Raw genomic sequence first — 16295 nt, forward strand, 5'->3', positions numbered from 1 at the left:
TGGCTCTGTAGTCTCTTCAAAGTGGTCTTCAATGGCATTAAAACTATAAAAACGCTGCTGAAGTTAATCCATAGGTTAATCTAATGTGTCTGTGTCCCTTTGAAATGATTTCTGATAATCCATAAGCATTAAAACTGCTTTTCCGTTTCCAGATGTCAAAGCTAGAGATAGGTCCACTCTGATGCAAAATTACATGCGCGAAGCCCCCACCTTTTCTCTTCACAATGAGTGTGTGTGGGGGACTCCCCCTTCGATTCTATTGGCTCTAACGGTCAGAAAGAGGTGTCAACCATCAAAATCGAGCAAGGGGGGCCAGAGATATGGAAAATCCACCCAAATGACCCCAGAAGTGGTTTCTTTTTACTAAATCTCTCTAAAAAGATCAAATGCCACTTGTTTTGCATCAATCTTGATACAGGGTACTTATTATATGTTGTACTTTGGATTCCTAAAGCTTTTAGTCTACTAACCCATCATCCAAGGGTAGTTTTCACTATAAGTACAAAATAATATTTGGACAGACACTATAATTTACAGTTTTTTACTATGTAAAATCTGAATTTTCTTTAAAATAAAAAACATCTATATTGATTCTGACTTTTCTACATCCAACTCACAGGTTTATCATTACTTTGAGAACAAAGATTATTAATTTAACCCTTTTAGAAGGGAAGATATGGTCATTTGTTCTGGGAATGTCATTTTCGAGCCTGAGACCTGAAAAACAGGCTCAGGGCTTAACAGGTTAACTGTAAATCAAATTTAAATAAAAAGCAGCAACCTAAGAAAATATTACAGAAATCAAATATAGAAGGTTTAAGTTAACTTTATTGAACTTCCTTTTTAAAAATCTTGAACAAAGCCTGCTGCTTACAGGTGAGGCTCGCAGTGTTGGTTACAGCACGTGACTCACTTTTTTTCATGAGCACATCAATTCAAGAACTCGTAGTCCAGCGCTTGTTAGCTACTCTGAAATCCCATCAGCATCAAAGCTTGACCACGAGATTATCCTCGTTATTTTCTTTACCTAATCAAACCGAACATATATAGTCAGAGTTTTTTCTATTCTGGACATTGAAGGTTAATGAACAATGAATGTAAAGACACGCTCTTGGTCTCACATGTTACCGTGTCCACATGAGTTCCAGTCCCTCAGGTTGCATTGCCCTTGACCTTTGTCCCACCTATGATGAAGTACATGGGCGACTACCCGTCCAAACGCTCGCGCTCCGTCAACGAGCTGACGGACCAGATCTTTGAGGGGGCGCTGAAGGCGGAGCCTCTGAAGGACGAGATCTACTGTCAGATCATCAAACAGCTCACCGACAACCACGTCAAGTGAGTGGGCCCCGCCTCCATCAGCCCCCCCTCTGTGGAGTCCTCCCTCTGCTGAGAGATAGTCTAGTTCACACTAAAATACTATTACGTTTTTTAACTACTCTTTTAACTAAAAACAATGATATTATTTAACATGTATCTAAATGAATCCACAAAATGTCACATGTTTGCCAGTATTAACACAACTAATATATTGTTGTTTATTAAAAAAAAGGTCCTTGGTTGTGCTAGAATCTGACCACGGACCTCTTCAACAACATTTTTAATCTTCAGCTGTTCCGTAGCACTTGGAGTCTCATTAGGTTCACAAAATGCACTGCAGAAGATCAGAGTTTGATGCATAGAGTTTTATTCTGAAAAGAATGAAAACCCAGGCCAGTCTCCGGACGACCGGAACAAAGATGTGAACGTGCTTTCCTTTTGTTATAGTCTAACCCAGGCATGGGCAAACTAAGGCCCGCGGGCCATATAAGGCCCGTTGGGCTTTTTAATCCGGCCCGCCGAATATTGGTACAAAATTGTCCAAATTATAGTAAAGACCGCATTCATTTTGCCTTTTTCCTGCAATACCCGGCATTTCAGTTGATCCCACTACATGGCGCACTCTAGACACAATTGACCTTTGCTGGAGTCTGGCCCCACTCGGCAACCCGGCAAGATCTAATGGCGCATTTCCACTGCAGGGCCTGGCACGGCTTAGTACGGTATAGTTAGGCCTTGGTAGGCCAGGCTCACTTTATGCTGCGTTTCCATTACAGTTTAGGAACTGGGGTAGTAACTATAGTAACGCAGTGTAGGCGGAGCCGTGACGTCATCTTCAATGAGAAACACAAAACCAACATCAGCCGTTAGCTGTTAGCCCTCAGAGCTCACAGCTCCTCATATCTGTTCAGAAACTAGACAAAAGTTAAACAAGTACAAACCACAGACTGTCTGTGTCATGGTGAATACAGTCGCTGGTTTATTTATGTCTGTATAGGCCGTTATTGTGAGTGTGGACGGTCGGAGCATATACAACTTTAGCTTAACCGATCTTCATTCAGAAAACACGCATTTTAAAAGGTTTTTCGCCTGCCGTCTGTCTGCAGACGTGACAAAGCATTAATTCATGGTTTTTACTAACCGGTATCAGTATGTTGTTACTTCGGCATCATTTTGAAACGTGTATTACAATTTAATCACAGTCAAATATGTTCATTTTGTTGTAGTTGCCAGCGATTCTCTCACTAGTTTAGCATACTACTCAGCCCGGTTGCTGGCCCGGAAAGAACCTCGATTTTGGAGAGCCAGAAAACTGTGAAAAAGTACCCGCTAGCCGGAACTACGCCTAGTGGAAACGCAACCAAAAACAGGCCGGGCGCGGTACGCTTAAACCGCGCTGTAGTGGAAATGCGCCATAAGAACCAAATACGTCACACTTACATTGGAGGGGTTCGAGATTAACCTGAGCAATAACAGTTCATGGCGAGTACAGCGAATACAAGTTGTAACAAGCAGTAGCACTGAGCAAAGGGACTAGAACGCGACCACACACTTATAAAAAACACTTATATAAAGTCAGGCAACACTAACCAGGCTTAGTGTGATTCTGTTTATTTGACCTTACTTTAATGACCATCCGTTCACTGTTATTGACCATTGTGAAGAGGCAGACGTTTTCCTGTTGTTTTGTATTATTGCAGCTATCGGGTGGAATCAATACATGGGCTACATGTGGCCATCACAAGTAAAATCATGACGAAAACTACGCCGGTAAAATATGCGTGTAGAAAACGGCTTATGCCACAATATGATAGCAACAAGTAGTCAAGATAGTCTGATTAGCTTCGGTTGCTATGCTAACATCACCTGTAGAATGCCAGAGAAACTTTCATAACAGCGTTGTGATGCCAAACAGCTTTCAGACTGAAACACATTCACTGATGGGGATGGGGGATATTTATCAGCTGCTTGTGTGACAGTCGGACAGTGAAGACTTTCCAGCGGCCGCTGCCGTGAGTTAACGGTAGACTAAACTCCGGTGGACGAGCAGCACTGCAGCGGGCGGTAATGCCGCTGAACCACATTAATAAACAATGCACCACGGCACTCTGGAGAAAGGTATAAGGTTGGAGAAGTAGTTCTTTCATTTAATCTGGCTTTGTATGATTAAAAAGTACCAAAGAAAAGAAAAGTCGACAATGTTAATGAGGAGTGGACAGCTAAATATTTTTTCACCGAAGTGCGATATAAGGCTGTATGTCTTATTTGCCAAGAAACCGTTGCAGTTTTCAAAGAATACAATATCAGCCGCCACTTTTCCACCATCTGCTACTGGCCCGGCCCGTCTGTCAAATTTTAAAACTCATAGTGCCCACCCCTGGTCTAACCCCTGCTGTTCCAACCTCAAACTGTAATCCCAATGTTTTGACCGCTTTTTCGTCTACTATTTTGAGACGTTCTCCTCCTGTGTTGGCTAGATTTTCTTCTGACTTCAGTGTTTTCTAATTGGGGCTGAAACCCCTCCAGCTGCTCATGTTGGTTTTTTCTAATATTTGCGCAAGCGCTCTCTAGCTACTCCTACCCAGTTTAGTTACCAGCCTTCAGCCATGGGCCTTCTGTCCTTGCGTGAACCTCCTACACACACACACACACACACACACACACACACACACACACACACACACACACACACACACACACACACACACACACACACACACACACACACACACACACACACACACACACACACACACACACACACATACATACATACACACACACACACACACACACACACACACACACACACACACACACACACACTCTCCCTACTCCTGCATACAGGCCTGGCAGCTGGACCCTCAACTTTCTTACAGTGTTACAGAGTTACACTCAGTCATTGGGCTGACAATGTACACACCTCAACATTACACTTATTTTAATACTGTATTATTCACTGTAATACACTATTTCCTAATACAGAGCATCTCGTTAAGGAAAGTTCTACTCCTACAGTACTCAGAAAGATGAGTGTGTGTGTTGCATTCAGTGTCCATAGTCCTCAGTGTTGTGCAGAAGCTGAGTGTGAGTGTGTCTTGCTGCAGGTACAGTGAGGAGAAGGGCTGGGAGCTGCTGTGGCTCTGTACCGGTCTGTTTCCTCCCAGTAACATGCTGCTGCCTCACATCCAGCGCTTCCTCCAGTCTAAGAAGCACCACCCTCTGTCTGGAGACTGCATGCAGAGGCTTCACAAAGCTCTACGGTGACTCCGTCCTTTGTTTCTACTGATTATTGATGAGTGTTATACTCAGAGTTCACATGTGCCGCACCTGTTTATCAACCACAAAGCTATAACTACATACTTTACAGCCAGTGGTGGAACTAATTACTGTACATGTATTCAATCACCATACTTAAGTACACTTTTAACTATTTCTATGTAATGGTCTTCTACTACATTTTGGAAGACAATATTGTACTTGACTGTAGTTTTTCCTGCTGCTGCCTTTTTACCACCATGCATTATCATGATAACAGTAATGGATCCAGGAAATACCCCCCTCATCTGGTGGAGGTGGAGGCCATCCAGCATAAGACCACACAGATCTTCCACAAAGTGTACTTCCCTGACGACACAGACGAGGTAGGACACACAAACAGGAATACACATTTGGAGTAAGAAAGTGTCTTCTGAAAATTGAGATTGTTTGTCTCTGCCTGCAGGCGTTTGAGGTGGAGTCCAGCACCAAAGCCAAGGATTTCTGCCTGAACATTTCCACCAGACTGCTGCTCAAATCTCCGGAAGGCTTCAGCCTCTTCGTCAAGATCTCAGACAAGGTCAGAGGTCAGGGAGAGGTCTCAGACGTTCAGACTTAATAGCCGCGTTCACACCGGAGTACTTTTCACCGTACTTTTCACGTTTAGTTCCGTTAGTACCCCTTATGTCACGTTCACACCAAAAAGAGCACTTAATCCCGGGAACTTTTAGCCCCATTTTTAGTGCCTGCTGAGAGATGGTACTTTCCTGGGGGAAAAAAGTGCTCCAGTTCTGATTGGCTGGGCGAATTGCAAACCACGCCCCGTAAAACTCTGAAATGTTTTGTAGAGCCGCCATTTTATTATCCTCGCATTAGCATTATTAGCATTAGCATTCGCCCAGCGCACAAACGCAGAGAGACTAACTTATGGCAACACAAAATAAAACATGGGAGCGGTGGAGATGAGGTGGTGTCGGCGTTCTGGCGATTTACTCTGAATGCTTCAGTAGAAGCTGCTGGGAGTCCCAGCAGCTTCTACTGAAGCCCGTCCCCAACTCCGGGGACTTCCGGCCGGGTACTCCGGGTGGCAGTATATGCCGTGAAGTTGTTTGCTGCCTGCCAGTAAACCCAAAGCAGAAGAAGAAGAAGTGACGTCAGCGGCTCATTTGCGTAATCTTCCCTCAGGGAATTTATTCCGGTGTGAACGCGATCTGTACTAAATGCCCTGGGGTAATAAGTGCCGGGGCACTAAGTGCCGGCACTAAGTACGACAAAGTACTTGGTGTGAACGCGGCTAATGTCCCATGTAAAGGGTCTCTGATACCCTTTATTTATAAAACATATATCTGATCCAGCACTTAAAACGTTTTTTTAATATAATTCATATTTAAAGTATTCACATGTTTTTTTTTAAATCTTACTTATGTATTCTTTACCAAAGCATTTGAAAGTTAAAATGAAGGATTTACTGCAATTTCAATAGTATTTAAAAATAATACATACCAACATGTGTCATGGCCAAGAAACTTATTGTGAAAGTTTATTCTTTATGTTAGTTTTTGTCATGTCTTTGTGTCCGGTGCTTTATGTTATGTGGAATAGTAATTCTCCCTCTCATTTCAGACCTCCACGCTCCCCGCCCCCTTCTGTCTCCTGCGTCTGTGATTGTTTTCCCCGCCCTGATTGTTTCCACCTGTTCCCATTTACCCTGTGTATATATTCTGCTAGTTCCCTCCTGTCCATTGTCGGTTCGTTTCCTCATTCAGGACTTTGAGCAAGCGTACTCCACAGACGTGTTACGTATCTCTAAGCTTCAAAGTTATTGTCATTGTTTTTTCCTCGAAAGAGAGTTATTGTTTTCCCTGTTTTGTTACTGTGTAAATCCAGTAAAGTCTTTATTTTGAACCTCTCCTGAGTCTGAGTTTGAGTCGTGCATTTGAGTTCATGCCTCAGAGTTCACTCCTTGACAACGTGTGTTTGTGTGTGTGTGTGTGTGTGTGTGTGTGTGTGTGTGTGTGTGTGTGTGTGTGTGTGTGTGTGTGTGTGTGTGTGTGTGTCTGCAGGTGATCAGTGTGCCAGAGGGAGATTTCTTCTTTGACTTTGTCAGACATTTGACAGACTGGATCAAGAAATCTCGACCAGCTAAAGAAGGTTGGTCTCTGATCTCTCCATCATTCTTGAGAGTCCCAGTTTGTTCGGAAACCTCCTGTTGTTGTGGTAACGGCTCTTGGTTGAAGGTACTAAAAGTGCCACAAATAAGTAGGGCCTTGTCACTAATACTGCATGTTGGACAAGTCAATGTCATAATGATCATGCCCCACAGCACAGGTGTTAGCGCTGTAGCCCAGTCAGTCTTAAAGAGTGGAGAGAGGAAGTCTTCTGTTTGTTGGAGTGAGAAGTTGTTGTTGTTGTTGTTGTTTATTGTCAGGTTTGCTTAAAATGCACACACTGCAGGGCTTTTGAAACAGTGTTACCTTAATGACAGAGGCTGAACAAACTTTATTAAAAAACATATATTTCTATATAAACTAATATTTCTCCCTCTCCCCTTGCACGGTGCAGGGATCGTCCCCTCCCTCACCTACCAGGTGTTCTTCATGAAGAAGTTGTGGACCATCACAGTCCCAGGGAAGGATTCCTTCGCAGACTCCATCTTTCACTACTACCAGGTCTGACTCTGAGGAAGAGGAAACACGTTGCTGCTTTCCCCCAGCAACGCTCTTATTCACTTCACTTATCTTTAGTTTTTACATCACACACACATTTATTTTGATTTATACCGCTACTTATAATCTTTTGACAATTTGCCCAAAAAGTTTGATTTATAGACAAGAACTACATTTTTGTTGTAAATAATGATAATCATTCTCTTCTTGTATTTAGGAGCTGCCTAAGTACCTGCGTGGTTACCATAAGTGTTCACGAGAAGAGGTTTTCCAACTCGCAGCGCTCATCTACCGTGTGAAGTTTGAAGATGACAAATCCCACTTTCCTACAATCCCCAAGATGCTTCGGGAGCTGGTTCCCCAGGATCTCATTCGTCAGATGTCACCTGATGACTGGAAAAGGGTAAACTTGCAAAAGCTCTAATGACAAAGCTATATAGTTTAATACCTTTAATTAAACTAAGTGTCAGTAACGCAATATGCCCAACTAGTAGGAAGTAGAGTGACATGTGTTAAGAACATGTAAATACAAATATATTTTGTCAAACTAGATGACTACGTGACATATAGTTTATTTTTAACAGAATAAAGCCATTTGCTATATTTGTGTCAACTATAAATGAAATGGACGTTTTGCATTAAGTCATTAAAGATTAAACTATTTGTTGTAATTAATACAGTGTGTGTGTGTGTGTGTGTGTGTGTGTGTGTGTGTGTGTGTGTGTGTGTGTGTGTGTGTGTGTGTGTGTGTGTGTGTGTGTGTGTGTGTGTGTGTGTGTGTGTGTGTGTGTTATACAGTCAGTGGTTGCGTACTTCAACAAGCAGGCGGGTAAATCCAGAGAAGAAGCCAAACTGATGTTCCTGAAAATCATCTTCAAGTGGCCCACCTTTGGCTCCGCCTTCTTTGAGGTCAAGGTAAACACAATTGCGCGTGTCACTTCCCGTCTGTCTCGTAGGCCAGACCAATTCCCCCCCGTTCCTCTGCCTGTATTCACACCTAGCTGAATCAAAAAACAGTTTATTGCTCAGCTTTTCACAAACAAGCATTAGCCTTTATGTTAATAAAACATGGAGTATCAATTTCAAATGAACTTTAGTCTGACAGCCTTAGTTACCTTTCAAAATAAACATTTTGCACACAAATCATATGAAGGGTTTTTATGTACTATGATTATTTGATAGACCAAACGGCTCGATAGAATATATATTAACATTTCCAACAACATTGATGTGTCTGCAGCAAACCACAGAGCCCAACTTCCCAGAGATCCTGCTGATCGCCATCAACAAGCACGGAGTCAGCCTCATCGACCCCAAGACCAAGGTGTGTGTTTGTGTAGGAACCAGTGCGCCCCCACCTCTCCGATCATATCATAATAATACATTACATTTATATAGCGCTTTTCCTGGTGCTCAAAGCGCCTTACAAGCAAGTAAAACAAAATAACAACAAAAGTAAAAAAGTGCTAAGCAAGGTGGGATAGGCAAGGGGTTAGTGGCTTTTCACTCTTGCCACTGAAGGCAAGAGTGAAAAGGTGAGTTTTGAGGGATTGTTTGAATGATGTGAGAGTGTTGGCAGATCTGACATGGCTGGGGAGGGAGTTCCAGAGTGAGGGGGAGGCTGCTGCGAAGGATATAGGACTTATTGTAATGCGCTGTTTGTCCAAACATGTGCATGTTATTCAGCATTCACTTGTAGGAGATGGAGGTTCGAACCACTTACATTTAGAACTAGAGAATGCAATTCCTGAAGAAATTGCTAGTGGGAATGCTTTATGCTGAAAATCTGACGCTAAACTGCTATGCTGAAATGTAATGTGTAAGAAGAAAGTGAAGAATTTAGATTGAAATGATACATGAACACTGGGGGCTTGAATGTGTGATGAGAGAAGAAAAGAAAGTAAAAGGCTTGGAAAAGCAGCAGAATATTTGAACTGCAAACTTTTGAACTAACTTGATGGTGAATGATCTGTCGCCATGCCAACGGCATTTGATGACATCCCATAATACGCTTAGATGCGTTGATGGCTGCATCGTTACCAAACCTGTGAAGTTTTGGGCCATTTGGAGCATTTTCACTGAAGTTATGAGAAAACCGTGTTTCATGGCGGGCATTGTGTTGCCATGGCAACGGCATGTCCCGTAGATGTCTTCACGGCTGGACTGTTAGCACACATGTGAAGTTTGAGCACTTTTTGAACCTTTTCATAGGAGTTATAGCGACATCGTGTTTTATGGCGAGGGATGCGTTTCCATGGAAACGGCATATGGTGAGATCTCAGATTTGGCGTAGAGCTGTTGAGGCATGGACCGGTGATATACAAGTGAAGATTGGGGGACGATTGGACCGTGTCCATTGGACTTACAGCGACATCGTGTTTCATGGCGAGTGGTCTGTCGCCATGGCAACGGCATTTGATGACACCCCATAATACGCTTAGATGCGTTGATGGCTGCATCGTTACCAAACCTGTGAAGTTTTGGGCCATTTGGAGCATTTTCACTGAAGTTATGAGAAAACCGTGTTTCATGGCGAGCATTGTGTTGCCATGGCAACGGCATTTGAAGAAATCTCAAAACTGTCCCGTAGATGTCTTCACGGCTGGACTGTTAGCACACATGTGAAGTTTGAGCACTTTTTGAACATTTTCATAGGAGTTAATGTATAGCGACATCGTCTTTTATGGCGAGGGGGGTTTCCATGGAAACGGCATATGATGACACCCCATAATTGACATAGAGCTGTTGAGGGCAGGACCATTAACCATTATCTGAAGTCTGCTACTCTGAGCATGTCAGTTGGAGTTATGACATCATCGTGTTCCATGACACAGGTGTTTATATTTGAGCTAACGATGTGTCCAGAGATCAAAGGTTTCCATTGTTCTGAATGAGAGATGAACCTCTTACATGTGAACGTTTTGTTGAAGAACCGTAACAGATATCGGTGAAATTTCAAAGCGTGAAGCATGTCAAGGACCTTGAGTATCTGAAGTGTAATTTTTGTGTACTTTCGGGTCAATAATGTGGCCTTTTTGGCAGATTAACTAAAGGTGTGCGGCTGTGCGTGTGTGTGTGTGTGTGTGTGTGTGTGTGTGTGTGTGTGTGTGTGTGTGTGTGTGTGTGTGTGTGTGTGTGTGTGTGTGTGTGTGTGTGTGTGTGTGTGTGTGTGTGTAGGACATCCTCACCACTCATCCCTTCACCAAGATCTCCAACTGGAGCAGTGGGAACACCTACTTCCACATCACCATCGGCAACCTGGTCAGAGGAAGCAAACTACTGTGTGAGACTTCGCTGGTGGGTGGCAGCAACACACACACACACACACATTTATTGTAAAAAAAAAATGAGAGTCTGAAATGACAGCAGGAGGAGCATGATGTTCTCCATCATGAAGAACTACATTTCCCTTTTTCATGTGATAGCCTATTTCTGTCTTTAATCAATCAATCAACAACTTTATTAATCCCGCAAGGGGCAATTGGTTATGAGCAGCAGCTTATGTCATGTACACAGGCAGGAACATACAGGAAGAAAACACACAGATACACCCGGGAGCACAGATGTGGATCATTCCAATGTACACGATAAATAGTTCATAGCATCACAATAATAAATAAATAAATAAATAATCAAGTTAAAAGCCTTTCAAGAATTTAAAAGTTTGAGTGCAGAAGGGATGAATGATTTTGAAAAGCGATTAGTCCTTTGATCAGGTAGAGCATATCTTCGTCCTGATGGCAACAAACGAAATTCACGTGAAAGTACATGACCTGGAGAGTTCAGAATGCTCTCTGCTTTCCGCAGAATCTGTTGGTTACAGAAGGAGTTTAAGTCTCTCTGCTTCACGCCGATGATCTTGGAGCAGGTTTTAACAATGCTGTTCAGGCTGTTCCTGTCTTTCAGTGTAAGGCTATGGAACCAGCAGATAAAAGAAAAACAAATAAGGCTCTCAATGAATGCTTGGTAAAAACGACAAAGAATGAAAGGCCTGACAGAGAAAGAGTTCAGTTTGCGAAGAAGGTGCATCCTCTGTTGACCCCGCTTCACAATACACTCAGTATTCACATCAAATTTGAGGTGGTCATCGAAAATGGTGCCCAAGTATTTGTATGATGTGACAATTTCTACATTGTCATTGTGTATGATGCACTCCTTAGGAACATCCTTGTGACGTCTAAAATCAATGATCTATTCCTGGGTTTTGGAGACATTTAAATCCAGAAAACTGTCATCACACAGGAAATAAAATCAGTAAGAGCACACTCGTGGCCTGATTCTGAGCCGCTAAGGAGGGACAAGAGGGCGGTATCATCAGAGAATTTAACCAGGTAGCTGTTGTCTTGCATGCTCCTGCATTTATCACTGTACATTATAAAAAGTAGGGGCGAAAGAACGCATCCTTGAGGCGAGCCCGTGGAAGTGATGACAGAGTCAGAGAGGCGTCCATTGACAGACACCTTCTGCTCTCTATTAGTTAGAAAGTTTAAAATCCATAAAACAAGTTGATCGGGCCGTTTAAAATGTCATAACAGGCTCTCTACCAGGAGATGCGGCTGCATTGTGTTAAATGCTGAAGAAAAGTCAGCAAACAAAAGCCTAGCGTGGGCTTGTGACTTTTCAAGGTGTTTGTGGAGGGTGTGCAGTATAAGAAGCTTTGCATCCTCTACGCCTCTCCCTGCCTGATACGCACATTGGAGAGGATCAAGTTCACCACCTACTACTGACATGACATGCCTTTCACAATTTTTTCAAAAATGTTCATTACCAATGACGTTAAAGCCACCGGTCTGAAGTCGTTTAGGACTTTAGGATGAGGTTTCTTAGGGATGGGAATTACAGTTGAGGATTTCCACATATCAGGAATTTGGCTATTCTCAAGTGACAATTGGAATATATGCTGGAAAACACCACAGAGTTCGCTAGCACAATACTGGAGTGTACGCCCACAAATATGGTCTGGACCTGGGGCCTTCCTAATATTGACTCGTTTGAAGAGATTCCTAACATCATCCTGTTCAATGACTATGTCTGAGATAGGGGAGAGAGACTCTCTAAGGCCCAGGCCCCACGGGAACGAAAACGGGTTGTATCCGCATATTTCTCTTGCGTATAGCCCTTTAAGCTAGACGACGCCGTAACGGAACGATAGAAACGGACCCTGCAAACGGGTCCAAAGGTGGATAGATCTGGGAACGGAGCGCTCTGGGGGGTCCAACGGGGCCGTGTGGCAGCCTATACGGTCATCCGTTTCTGATAATGACGACGCAATAGCCCCGCCTCTCCCCGCCTCTGCTGCTCACCCCCGCAAAAGTACACTGCACACTGAATTCAGATTATTTATCTTTATCTCGATATGGACATAAACGCGAGTGAAGTCTAATCTGACAGGACGGAGACACGCAGCTCCTCCCGCTGTGATGCAGCGGGAGCAAAACACACACTTCAAGTCAGATCATCACCCTTAGCTATTTTAATTACCTCTCAAACTACCTAAACTAGTTATAAATATGTTTATTTTTACTGTCGGGTCATCATTACTGGATCAGCTGCTGCATGAGACAGACACTGACGCTGTCAGAAGAGAGGAAAAAGAGAGGCTCCGTGTATTTTATTATTATATATCATTATATAGAGTCGTTATTCATTTGTGCGAATGCTGTGCCACATATATATATAAACATATATATATATACATATATATCTACATATATATGTATATATATGTATATGTATATATATGTATATATATATGTATATATATATATACATACATATACATATATATATATATATACAGTGCAATAATTCTTTCATGCTAAATGAAGCTCTGTTGCTTGGATATCACTAGATCCTGTTACAGCGTAATATAAAAGTACATAACGATTGATGTGTAAATTAGCATAATTACTAGCTAACCGCTAGCTGCTAACTGCCGCCTCGTTAATATCAAATCTATCATAATAACAAACATTACCATGCTGTCATGAACGTGCGGTGCTGTTACGTGTACGCAAATTGACGTGCTTGATGTGAACGAGCATTTTGGGGGGCATGGTTAAAGTTGCGCATGCGCTATGAGCGCACATACGGGTACTTCTCAGGCATGCCGGGTAATCTGTGACGTTTCGCTCTCTCAAAAGTTGGGCCATTTTATCATCATGCGCGAATGAGCAACTCTCATAGGAATGAATGAGGCCCCGCCTCCCACGCTGTATCCAGTTCTTATTATACATCCATGGAAACGACTCGCTGGTATCTCGAGCTGAGCGCTCATTGGTGGGTTTTACCCCGTGCTGGGCATGAAACTCTCCATTGGCTCGGCAAAAGTGTGTTGTTGTTTTGTGTCAGTTTTACGTCGCCACTTCCATTCACATTTTTCATCATTGTTCCACAATGTTTATCATCATGAAATGAATGTCTATATATTTTATACTATACTTGCACTGCTTACCGTTTTCATACTTTATATATCTTATCATATTCATACACACTGTTAATACTGTTCTGCTCATAGGCTACTGTGTATAGTGTATTCATACCCCTCACGTATTCATGGGGTGTTTTTTCATCATTCAATTCATTCTATATTTTATTCTGTAGATTGTGTACATTACTTTTCACTTTACTGCTTTATGCACTCCTGGTTAGAAGCTAAACTGCATTTCGTTGTCTCAGTACCTGTAATCTGTGCAATAACAATAAAGTTGAATCTAATCTTGAGCAGGAACAAATGTATTTACATATCTACATATGTACATATCTGACATTAACGATTAAACACATTTGTGCATTCTTTATAAATGCAAACCGAGTCAAGCAGACTCCGGAGGTGGCGGTATGCACCTTAAAGTTGTTTGCAATCCGCCAAAAAACCGAGAGAAGAAGAAGAAGAAGAAGCCGACTCCGAGCTGTCCGACTTCAGGCGAGCTTTTTGAGACCTCCCCCGGCTGCGATCGGCTATTCTCGTCTACTTTCGAGGCGAGCCGCAGCTCGTCTCAAACAAGCCTATTATCCGGTGTATATTGCGTGTGGGCGGAAGCTTTTTGGCGATTGCGTTTCCGTTAATCCTATGCGTTTTGCCGTATGCGTTCCCGTGGGGCCGGGCCTTAAGGGTTGAGGTGTTTATGGAGAAATCATTTTTCTCGAATCGAGAATAGAAAATGTTAAAAGCATTGGGGAGGTCTGCCTCATTTGTTCCCTCAATGTTAATGGGATTCCTAGCCCTGTCATGTTGTTACCCTGGGAGATGGAGGACATTGATTTGATTACCCTCCAGGCTTCCCGAAGATCTCCACTGCTGTATTTGAGTTCCACCTTATCCCTATAAGCTGTTTTAGCTTTTCTTATCTCATTTCTTAAAGGAGAGGTGTCATGGCCATTTCCACTGATCATAATTCCATTGTTGAGGTATACTAAAATAGATTTATATTGTGCATTTTTCCAAACTCACATTGGTTTCTCATACAGCATCTCTGTAAACTACGTGTATTCACTGAATTTCACTATTTGCCTTTAACGGCTCGTTGTAGCTCCAATAGCTCCCGCCCCCACCCTCCCTGTGAGCACAGTGTGCTCTGATTGGTCGGGACGTTGTGAATCGCGCTGAGCTCCGTGGAGGTGTTGTTTCCTTGTTTAGGATACATAGCGAAACACAGCCAAACTCATCCTGAGCACAGACAAAGTCACAGTCGAAGTAAAAACAATAAGTGTGGCTTGATATTGAGTAAGAAAAAGGTTGATAAACGCAGTGAGAATGGGTCTGCAGAGAGAATTTCGCCGCGATCTCAACTGTCTGTTATCAGCCTGCAGCCAGGGAGGAGAAATCAGCAGAGCTGCCTGCTCCCTGCACACAGATGTGTGTGTGAGGAAGTCCGTGGATTGGTCAATTTGGACCAATCAGCGGGGGCTTAACGTAACGGCTCCGCGGACGTAACGTAGCAGCTCCACGGATTGGCCCATTTGGTTCCGGGTACCGCATGACCGTATTGCGTCATAGCTCTGGGCGTGGCTACTGGGTATCCAGACGTCACGATGCCCAGGAAGAACATAAGAAATCTCCAACGAGGCGTTTTGGGGAGGTCTTTTCTGTGTTAGAGTTTTACTCCCTACCCCTTTGAGGGTTTTGACTCTGCACACCGTTTACATGCATAAAAACCTTCATAACACACAAGGGGACGGGTAATGACCGGAAAAGCATGATCCCTCTCCTTTAATTCTCTGTTCATTTATTTTTTGTCCTGACTGTTTCCAGTATAAAATATACGTTTCTTTCTATTATCACACTCTTTAGTTCCTTCGTGACCCACGGCTTATTATTAGGGAAGACGGTAATGTCTTTACAAGGAATGTTGGACTCCACACAAAATGATATGTAGGATGAGACAGTTGACGTCAGTTTATTGAGATCAGAGCATGAGCTATAAAACACAGGGTAAGGTGTCCAACATTTCACAGTTTCTTTTGTGCACACTTGTTTTCTGCAGATGGGTTTGTAGATCGGCACCAGAAGAACGCTCGTGTGGTATGAAGCTCCAAAAGGGGGCATGGTCAGGGACTTGAACGCACCAGGCACCGTGCCCTAACATAAGTCAATCGTGGATTTATTTAAAGTTGTAGGACATGTGACATACTGCTCGTATGTTTTTAAGGTCTTATGTACCTCACAGTGATTACAATCTCCTAAAATAAATGTAGGAGCATCGGGGGAGAGGGAGTCCAGTCTGTTAGTAACTTCCTCAATCAGCTGGGTGGCTGCTGAGGCGCTTGCCCGTGGGTGAATGTAAACAATAGTGAAAAACAGCTGGGGGAACTCTCTAGGCAAGTAGAAGTGGCGAAGCGAAATGGATAACAGTTGAAGATCCGGAGTACATATTTCCTCCCGAACTGTGAAGGAATTACAGTACCTTTTGTTGATATAAAAGCATACTCCACCCCCGCGGGATTTGTTTGTTATGACAGGCGACCGGTCCATCCGAACAGGGTACCCAAAACCGCTGATGTGTAGGTCCTCGTTGCTGTCTGAGGCTTTCAGCCACGTCTCAGTGAATG

General features: G+C 43.1%; 1 protein-coding gene across 1 annotated transcript in view; it reads left to right on the forward strand.

The window, feature by feature from the left end:
• myo7aa (myosin VIIAa) overlaps positions 1 to 16295 on the forward strand; it is a 78508-nt gene that overhangs the window by 59762 nt on the left and 2451 nt on the right. The window contains exons 39-48 of the mRNA XM_034132813.1: positions 1185 to 1338; positions 4428 to 4583; positions 4859 to 4964; positions 5045 to 5158; positions 6642 to 6729; positions 7141 to 7247; positions 7462 to 7647; positions 8043 to 8159; positions 8485 to 8568; positions 10422 to 10541. Of these exons, the coding sequence (XP_033988704.1) occupies positions 1185 to 1338; positions 4428 to 4583; positions 4859 to 4964; positions 5045 to 5158; positions 6642 to 6729; positions 7141 to 7247; positions 7462 to 7647; positions 8043 to 8159; positions 8485 to 8568; positions 10422 to 10541 (1232 nt within the window). The remainder of the gene's footprint in view (positions 1 to 1184; positions 1339 to 4427; positions 4584 to 4858; positions 4965 to 5044; positions 5159 to 6641; positions 6730 to 7140; positions 7248 to 7461; positions 7648 to 8042; positions 8160 to 8484; positions 8569 to 10421; positions 10542 to 16295) is intronic.

This window comes from Trematomus bernacchii, unplaced genomic scaffold (assembly GCF_902827165.1).
Source record: "Trematomus bernacchii unplaced genomic scaffold, fTreBer1.1, whole genome shotgun sequence".
In the NCBI taxonomy this organism is placed as follows: domain Eukaryota; kingdom Metazoa; phylum Chordata; class Actinopteri; order Perciformes; family Nototheniidae; genus Trematomus; species Trematomus bernacchii.